The 9,690-nt window shown below is 34.7% G+C and overlaps 3 protein-coding genes across 3 annotated transcripts; all 3 read left to right on the forward strand.

Annotated features, from left to right (window-relative positions):
* Positions 1-486: 486 nt before the first annotated feature.
* LOC115883251 (pollen-specific leucine-rich repeat extensin-like protein 3) lies at positions 487-1,289 on the forward strand (the record flags this gene model as incomplete). Its single annotated transcript, XM_030901587.1, has 3 exons — positions 487-822; positions 884-1,090; positions 1,146-1,289. Coding segments are annotated over 3 exons (687 nt in total), but the record flags the coding sequence as incomplete, so codon positions are not given.
* Positions 1,290-1,306: 17 nt separating this feature from the next.
* On the forward strand, positions 1,307-4,832 carry LOC115883249 (transcription factor SPT20 homolog). The gene is made up of 6 exons (XM_030901585.1): positions 1,307-1,412; positions 2,063-2,234; positions 3,529-3,716; positions 3,772-3,901; positions 3,979-4,091; positions 4,435-4,832. Exons 1-6 carry the CDS (start codon positions 1,307-1,309, stop codon positions 4,830-4,832), a joined length of 1,107 nt encoding a protein of 368 aa, XP_030757445.1.
* A 3,188-nt stretch (positions 4,833-8,020) lies between these two features.
* Positions 8,021-9,653, forward strand: LOC115883250 (putative uncharacterized protein DDB_G0282133; the record flags this gene model as incomplete). Its single annotated transcript, XM_030901586.1, has 6 exons — positions 8,021-8,104; positions 8,158-8,654; positions 8,710-8,823; positions 8,877-9,050; positions 9,119-9,470; positions 9,530-9,653. Coding segments are annotated over exons 2-6 (1,186 nt in total), but the record flags the coding sequence as incomplete, so codon positions are not given.
* Positions 9,654-9,690: the final 37 nt, after the last annotated feature.

A 9,690-nucleotide genomic window follows, 5' to 3' on the forward strand; every position in this document is an offset into this window, starting at 1 on the left:
TTTACTTAGGTCTTTTTTAGGGTTCCGTACCCAAAGGGTAAAAACGGGAACCCTATTACTAAGACTTCACTGTCCATCCGTCCGTCCGTCCCTCTGTCACAAAAGTCTATCTTATGAACCGTTATAGCTAGACAGTTGAAATTTTTACAGATAATGTATGTTTATAAATAAAAAGAACTTTCACTAAAGATTATCTTTTAAGTAAGAATTTTACATAGAATCTTCAAGTCCCCTGTGGCCGCGTGCTTAAAGCGTTAGGACTTTACGCTAAATATCGACGTTTCAGTATTTGAAAAAAAATCGAAAAAAAATTACTGAAATGACTTCTACACCCTGTATCTCCGAAACTAAGCATTTTAGGACATACATTTTTACGAATTTTCTTACTTTTCCTCTTAATTTTCTAAGTTTCTCAAATAATTTATGTTGTGTTTGATAAATAGGACGCAGAGACTTTTATGCAGAATTGACATTTTAATTTTCCAGAGTAAACCATCCCAGAACTACACTGCCAACTCGCCAGCGAGTAGCCAACCGTCACCGGCTAATCAGCCGCAGCACTCGCCGCATTCGCCCATTGTAATTTCGCAGCTGTCGCCGGGGATTCACTCGCCGAGCGTGCATTCGCAGCACAGCCCTACCGTGAACTCACCCCAATTGCAATCACCCAACGCGGCGCTTCACTCACCCGGACTGGGCGTTACCTCGCCCCAAATGAGCGTGCATTCGCCTCAGATGAGCGCGCACTCGCCGCAAGTCAATTCGCCAGGCGTGCCGCAACACTCGCCCAACATGAACGTGAATTCGCCGCTCCATGCTCAGGTATTTTCGCATTTTTTTTCATTTATTATCTTGTCAATTTCGAACAAACATTTTTTTCTAGGTTAATTCCCCTGTTAATCCAGCCAGCGTGGAATCTTACCACGCCCAGCAAGAGGAGATGCCTGTAAACGAAAATAAAGGACAACAAAACGGTAATAATCAGGCAATATTTCCTGTCAAAAAACGAGCTTTCGTCGAAAACGATCTGGGACAGTTTGGAACGGTACCCAACGAAATGGTCAATAGAAACATGCAGCTTGGTCAGCAGGTACTTTAATTTACTTTCCTGCATATACAGTTTCTATAAAAACACGTTTTATTAGTTATCGATTCATCCGAATCCGAGCAACGATCCAGAACCGAAACAGCAAATCGACGTTCAGGGACTGTTACAACAAAACCCAACTGGCTACAGCATCAACAACACATGCAGCATCAGAAACAAGCCCTGTTGCGGCAGGCAGTAACAAATCAGCACCAGCTGATGCACCAACAGCAGCAGCAGCAACAACAGAACCAGCAGATGCAGCAGAAGAATCAGCAACTGCTGCAGCAACAAAACCGTCAGCAACAGCAAATTCTATGCCCATGTATCCGAAGCAGTCGGAATCTTCGCTGTCCACTCCTTCGCCTCCTATACAAACCGGCCCGGTGCAACAGCAACAGATCAGATTCAGCAACAGCAGTTGCCTTCTGCACACAGTGAGTGAAAAATAAATTATACCTTAGATCATACGTAACTAGGACCCATCTTTTTAACCAGCATAATAAGGACAAATTGTTTTTTTGTTAGGGAAATATTTGTGTGTTTTTCGTTAAAGGTTCCTGCTGACACTGCCGCAACTAACTTGAGGAACATAGCTTTATTCTACGTCACAAACAAACCCCTGCCGCTACACCGTGTATAACAGTAGAGAAGCTTTACCCGTTAAACATAACCATCGGCTGTAACAATCCAACAGCATCAGCCCAAGTTGGATACTGGGTCCAAGTTCACAAACATGTAGTAGCTTTGAAAACAAAAACTATATAAAGTAACAAAATGTTAATAATATTTTTTGTAGGATACACTGGGCCCTCAAGTTAACTTTTTCCAGAGCGTTGCAACAACAATATGGCCTGCTGTCCTGAACTGAACTATACCAGGACGACAGTTCAGTCAGCGATTTCTCGCCGTCTCAGTTACTAAGGAGTAAATATGATTTTGTGTATTTTCGTTTTATTTATTTTATTTTTACAGCCTCCCAAGTGCCGAGCAGCGGTCAGCAACAACCCGGTGCCAATAACCCGGCTCTGTCTAACATTCAGAAACAGCAAAGCAGTCAGCAAACTGCTCACAGTTATCAGGGAAACAGATCTGTGGAAAATGTGGCAGAAAGACTGGCACCAACTCAAGTTCAACAAGATATACCGTAAGTATATACGTTTTGACAATTTTTAGATCTACAGGGTTGTTCACGTACGACACGGAGTATTGTGGCTAAACGATTAGATTTTTGCAAATTGTAAGTTTTGGGTTCGTTGATGAAGGACTATTACAGCTACAATTTAAGTGTCCCAAATAAGTAAAAAATATTATAGTTGTATTTTTTTAAATGGAACACCCTGTATAATATTATATTTTTAAATTCTACGATTGAAATAAAGGTAAATTTGATTAAGGTTTATCACACTTAAACCTTACCGTTTTTGAAATATTTTCAATTTTGTGAAATTGCAGTAAAAAATTTAAAGCTTTATTTCAAAGTAGGGTATCAAAGTATTTAAGACTAAGTATTTACTGAAGATTATTTATTGATCAGATATTGTGTTGCAATAATAAAAATTATACTACCTATATACAGAGTGTCTAAAAATTTATTTTAAATAATTTCTAGCTTTACGAGATAACTTGTTTAATTTAATGAATATCAGCAGAGATGATGAGATGCACAATTTAACTGTCTATCAAATTGTATTATACCATTTTTTACTGATTTTTGTTTTAGAAAATGCATTTTCTTATAATTTAGACCTCCATTGATCAAATAATAGTTTGTTTATTTCATTAAAAAATAAAAAAAAACTTTGACAATATTCGTATCTGTACTCTTTAAAAATTTGTTACATCTTTAAAAATAATCTAAAATGTCAATATTCCATGGGTATAGTGATAAACGAGGTCTAAATTACAAGAAAATGCATTTTCTACGAAAACTTGAAGAGATGGTATTACAATTTGAGACAATTAAATTGTGCATCTGATTCTCATAAAATATACAGGGTGTTCCATTTAAATTAAACAAGTTGTTGACGTTTAAAGCTAGTAATTATTTAATATAAATTTCTAGACACTCTGAATAAGATAGTATTTTATTTATTATTTAGTATTAGAAACTTTGATATCCTTGGAGAAATGAAGTCTTAAAATTTTTACTGTAATTTCACAAAATTGAAAATATTTCAAAAAACGGTAAGTTGTGATAAATTTTATCAAATTTACCTTTATTTTAATCGTAGAATCTAAAAATGTAATGATATACAGGGTGTTCCATTGGGATTAAATTGTAGCTCTAATAGTCCTTCAACGAACCCAAAACTTACAATTTGCAAAAATCTAATCGTTTAGCTATAATATTCCGTGTCGTATGTGGTGAATAACCCTGTATAATTTAGTTAGGGAAATATTGATTTATGGTATCTCTCACCTCACACTTTGTTTACCAGATTTAATAAACCAGATGTATCGACTGGACGTGGCAGTAACTACAATTCCGCCTCGCTGGACGTCGAGCAAAGATTGAACTTGGGAAGAAACATTTCAAACTTGTCAAACATCGTTGACAGATACAGTAACGAACAAAGAATGATGGCGGGCTTGCAGTCGTCAGCCGGTGCATACTACAGCGATAAAAGTCAGTAAAAATAAAACTATTGTGATTGATTCGATAATGTTTGCAATATTATTAGATCTAAGCACGCAGCACATGTTCAATAAAACCATGTCTTCGGCATCGCAGATATTTAGCCAGGCAAATATGGCCGGTATGACCAGTTACAGCCAGCCTATGGCCACTTCGGCGGCCTCTATATACAGCAGGTACTGTCGTAATAACTGTCATTTAAATATTGTTGTTTTGAATTTATTCTGAATGGTTTTTATTTAATGTGTAACAGGCAAATGAACGAACTACAAGCTCATCAGGCTCAAGGCGAAATAAAGGCGAGCAGCGTGCCTGCCGCGGTTCCCGAAAAGAAGAGCAGGAAGAAGAAGAGCAGCAACAAGGCTGGTGAGTTTTATATACGGGGTGGATCGCTTTTAGAAGCAGGACTTAACGGTCTTTAAAAAAAATGGTATATTTCTGTTGACTTTTAATTATTGGCTACTAAAAAAATAATCACTCTATATGCACAATATTTATCCTTGAATAAACTTCAATTATGCTTGATTGTCTTAAATTAATCTAATACTATACGGTCCTGGACACTTTATCTCTGTGGTCTGTATTTTAATGCATGCGACAGAGATAAAACGATTTTTTTTAATAGTGCCCGCATAATTTTTTCTGTACGCAAAGAACTGGTTTTTAATGTTAAGGTTTTATACTTTAAAATATATTTTTGTACTTTTAGCCGCAGCAAGCCAAGATAATCAACTGAGCACCACGTCCCAAGCCTCCTCGTCGACCCAAGCCGCGCAGGGATTTCAATCGTACGCAGGTCTGAAGGCGCCGGCATCCACCGGAACCTCCTCGGCCTCCAACCTCGAACCGGGAGCGATTTCGCTGAAGACCTCGAGCGTGGTGCCGGAAGCGCGTTCAACTTCGGTCCGGGAACCCCCGGAGCGCTGGGACTCGGATCCGGCCTGTACGGGCGAGTCGAATTTCCTGGACGAGTTCCGGTCCGCCTCCCCAACTTCTACATGGCGGCCGCCGCGGCTCATCACCGCTCCACGCCGGAGAATCAGACGGCTGGGAAGCGAGCGGCACAGAGCGGCAACGCCGCCGCGCAGAATTACCCGTCGTTCTTGAACCCGGCGCATCAGAGAGCAGGCCGCCCGCGTATCCCCTGGCCAAACCGTTTATACCGTCGAGCGCGCAGGGGTCTCTGATGGACAATGACCAGTTCCCAGCTGTACCAGCACTATTTGCAGGCGGGCGGGTTGAACCAGGGTCTTTTGGGACCCGCGGGCACGTATCCCTCGGGATACCACCTCGGCGCTGGCGATGAGACAACCCTACGACTCGATTTCGAGGCCTTCCTGGCTGTAAGCGGGCGCGTTTAAGAAAGATAGGTTAGGTAAGGTAGTTTCATGGCTATAAGTGTTCAGATTTGTGACATATCACTTGGTTTTAGGGTTATACAATATGCATTTAAGTCTCTAACTAACTTTTGACCTAACGCATTTTCTATGTTTGAAGATTATAAAATGACATCAAAGAATGACACATTAATGAACAATTTTTTATTACTTTGTTAAGAGTCTCTATTCTTATTATTATTTCGGTATTTTACATGTATTTTCTTCAAAATTTATATGACAGAGATTTTCGTTTCAAAGCCAACCTTGACGCCGTTTTTTCCATCGTTGGTATACAGGGTGGTCCGGAAACTGTATTCTGAAACTTCGGCGGCATATTCGAAAATAAAAATAAGTAAAAAAGTGCGTATAAAATAATATACATATGTCTAGGGTCGTTAGTTTCGGAGATACAGGGTGTAGAAGTTTCATTTTTATTACGATTTTTTCCAACAATTTCGAGGTGACGTCTGAATATTTCGGATTTGGATGAAGGAATTGGGAGTTTGATTAGAGATTTGATTTTGATGTCAATATGACCCCATTTGTAGGGGCGCCACCTCTTACGTGTGTTTTGATTGTTTTGAAGACTAATAACTTTTCTTTCGTTCGTACTGGGAGGAAACTACTGAGTGAAAACTATATACTTTCGTATTTTTACGCAAAAATGTCGTAAATGTATATTCCTTTACTCAGTAGTTTTATACAGGTACGTACGAAAAGTTTATTACTCTTCTAATCAGTTAGAAAATATGTAGGTGGCGTCTCTACAAGTAGGAGTCATTATTGACATCAAAATCAAATTTCTCATGTCAAAAACTCCCAGATACCAATTTTCATCCAAATATTGACCTTACTTCAGAAATTATTTGGAAAAAATCGAAATAAAATGATATTTCTACATCCTGTAGTCTGAAACTAATAATCATTTAGTCCAATACTTTTTACAAAGGTAGAAAATGCTGAAATATTTTTTATTATATAGAAACAACTAATGAACATTTATAGTGTGTAATCTGTCCTTAACCATAATTTGACAAGTTGGTTTAGAGATAACTGTGAATGATAAAAATAAATGTTCGTAAAGTCTCTAATTTTGAGATTGGTGCACCTGCATTGGTCTGAGACGATCAAAAATATAGAACGAGTTTAGTTATCCATCAGATGTAACATTTCGTCTATCTTGTATCAAATAGATACCTTAATACCAAGAATAAATCTTATTTTTTGAGTTACTTGTTACATTTGTTAGTCAAAATACTTATACAATCCTTTTTTTTTCATAATTTTTTTATATATAGATAGTATTACACCGTAACAATGTTAAGTTGTCAAATTGTACCATTATCTATATTTTGTTCTGTTTTTTAATAACCTAAAATCAAACTCTTATGATTGTTGTAAATGTTTAAAAAAAAATGGTGAATAGAGTAAGTTTAGTGATCTTAAATTATATTTACCAAAGACATTACATTAAACTATATTTTCTGTACATAATTTAGTAAAATAGGCATCATTTAATTGTAGGGTAAAAATTCTGTTAAATAATTTTTAGTTTATAGAAATTCTATCACAGAAAATACATTTAGTTAAGACTATTACGTTTTTTTTTATGTATCAGTTTAATATCTTTTCTATGAAAGTGATAAAATCAGTTTTGTTACTAGAGAACTGAGAAATTATTTATCTGCATTATATACTGGGTGTTTATAAAGAAAAACATTAATAATTAAAGAATCTCAAGTTATTAACTAACAACGGCTAATGTTTATTTACTTTATTGTGTTATCCAAATTGTTTTGTTAATGATTTAAGTTCAGTGTTAGATAATAATGTTGTAGAGGTAGAATCAAAACACCTTGTATATTTTAGAATCTTTACATATTTATTATATATACGAAAAAAAAGAGATATCAGTGTTTTTAGAAAGGACCATTTTTACCACATCAGAAAATGTATCAAAATAGCATTAATTTATTTTACATAAATTAAACGTGTATATTACAGTTAAAATCTGTATTAAAAGATCATTATAATTTTATGGTATAAAATATTTCAGCTATATATACGTTCTATGGCAGAGTTATTCAGGATATTTCAAACCAAAATTGTGTATATTAAAGATATATAAACTATTGTATAACTATTCTAGGGAAATATTGTCTCGATTGTTCACAAATTCTATCTTGCATAGCTCTGTCTAAGCTTTTTTGATTTTGTAGGCATTATTCAAAAGAAAAAGTGCAAGAATAAACAAAATTTTACATTTAATGTACATAATAAATTTTATTATTGTATATTGAATATTTTGATTCATTTATTTGTTAAGAAACTTACCTTACTAATTTTAACCTTTGTAAATAGATTTTTTGTCATAATGTGCTTCTAGTTGGTTAGATATTGTGTAATATCTGTAAATTGCATTTTCATTTTGTGTTTATTATTTTTATTTTTGATTTGACGATCTAGAATCTAGCAACTTAAATCTAGCAACAAATTTTTACACACAGGTTTGATTTCTTTTATTTTGGCGCTTTTATGAGTCGGTAATAAATTTTTAGTAGTTTTCTGTTTTACTTTTTAAAGTGTCGCCATCTAGCGATCAAGCGCTAAAGTAATAATAGTAGGGATCTGTCATGCCGGCTTAAGCCGCAAAAAGTTGACAGGATAAGTAATTCAGCAGGGATGAGCAAATACATCTTGACGTAGGAAAGAAACTTGTTTTTTACGCCCTGTAAAAAAGAAATGAACCGTAATAAAACTTACGTACACAGATTTTAAACTTCTTTAAAATACCCGTTAACGGTTAAAGACATTAGTAATTCGTTTATTTAGTCCTTTTGGTAATTATTTTATATTTTTTACGTGCACTTGCGTAAACCACGATATTGCGTAACATCCATTACTGATTCATAAAGAAAATGTCATAATTTTTTGATATATTTTGTTGTGACAATTTTTAAAGGCATTTTATCCATTTGCCATTATTATATGATTATTTCTGTGAGATTTAATGAGTTTCTATTTTATATCTTTCTATCTGTCATATTTTTTAGAGTTTATTGTATCAGATTTCCAAAAAAAAACATAATATGTGATTTGAATCACAGAAGAGAATATTTGAATTAAATATGTCCCAACAACACAGGCTTAAAGTAAAACCTTGTAGAAGAAGCAGTGGAAGATCCACTCCTAACTTACTAAATAGTCAGACTACAGAATACCAGTCTAATAAGTTTAAAAAAAGAAAACGTGAGGAGGATGACGAGGAACAACTTAGTAATAAGAAGTCCTGCCTTAATCCCAACTCGCAGAAGGTAGAGGTTTCAAACTCGTCCAACGTTTTAAATACTAATAATAATGGGGCTCAAAATAGACTATCCACACTTCGACAAAAAATTAAAGGAGATTTGGAACAAAACAAAGTTTCATATAGTTCCAATCGGACTTTTTGCAGGAAAAATAGCGAAACCAAATATTTGAGTCAGTCATCAGTTAAAAATAGGACTGAATGTGTAAATAACAAGTTTGCTTCACAAAGTAATTTTGAAAGGTATTTTCTCATAATTATATTAGGGACATTTGTTGTAAGTAATAATTTATTACAGGGTTGATGAAAGAAATATAGTTAGTGCACCTGAAGACAGGCTTAACACCAAATCTGTAAGTCAATCTGCAGTCAATAATAGACTTAAAAGATTAAACAGCTCAAATTGTCCCAGGTATTATCTGAATACTATTAAAGGATTGGTTTTTTATGTAATTTTTCTTATAGAGTGCCAGAGGTGAATGTTGTTAGCGATCTTCGACACAAGCTTAAGGGAGACACATTGTCCTTAGTTAATCGAGGTACAAATGCTAACCAAAATCAGAAAGCTGAGTCTTCTAGTCACTCTTCAGTTAATAATAGACTTAAATGTATAAAAACCAAAAGTACAAATTCCTCAAGGTATTAAATAATACAATTATTTGCTAAAATAATAAAATACTAACAAACATTGTACTAATTCATTATAGGGAACCTAAAGAAAATATTCTTATTAGTGTTAAAGAATCTAACAGACAAATAAGCTTAATTGAGTTTGCTACAAGTAATAATAATGACAGCATAAAACTGGGTAATGAAATTAAAGAAAAGACTGAATTTAGTGATATTACGTGTGAAGATGATTCTAAATCAACACCTGCCGAAGAGATTTGTCTACCCAACGAAAAAACCTCTGTGACTGAGTGGCTCAATGGAAATAAATGCGAAAAAGATTTGGATGTTACTGTAAATGACTCTTTGTTAGTGAATTTTGATGATACTATAGTAAATAAACGTGAACAAACGTGTAACACGATAGCAGAGGATTCAATGGAATGGGATGTAAGTTACTAAACAAAACTTAGTGTATAATATAAACAATTGTATTTATTAAATTTTAGTCGGCCACGGAGGAATCACCAGAGAAAACAAAAAAAGAAAATGCCATATGTATAGTGACCGACACAAATGTATTTATGCATTTCTTACATAAAATAAAGGATATTGTTAATTTTAAAGTTACAGGTACGACTTAAAAATACTTTCCTCAATTTTGTGGAGT

This window comes from Sitophilus oryzae, unplaced genomic scaffold, assembly GCF_002938485.1.
Source record: "Sitophilus oryzae breed Bouriz unplaced genomic scaffold, Soryzae_2.0 scaffold_1848_pilon_pilon, whole genome shotgun sequence".
Classification (NCBI taxonomy): domain Eukaryota; kingdom Metazoa; phylum Arthropoda; class Insecta; order Coleoptera; family Curculionidae; genus Sitophilus; species Sitophilus oryzae.

Bases quoted from the DNA above. Each gene is read 5' to 3' on its own strand.
- LOC115883249 (XM_030901585.1), top strand. From the start codon at position 1,307: ATGCACCAACAGCAGCAGCAGCAACAACAGAACCAGCAGATGCAGCAG. The intron at 3,902-3,978 runs GTACTGTCGTAA...AATGTGTAACAG, and splicing joins GCGGCCTCTATATACAGCAG to GCAAATGAACGAACTACAAG. The intron at 4,092-4,434 runs GTGAGTTTTATA...TTGTACTTTTAG, and splicing joins GAAGAGCAGCAACAAGGCTG to CCGCAGCAAGCCAAGATAAT.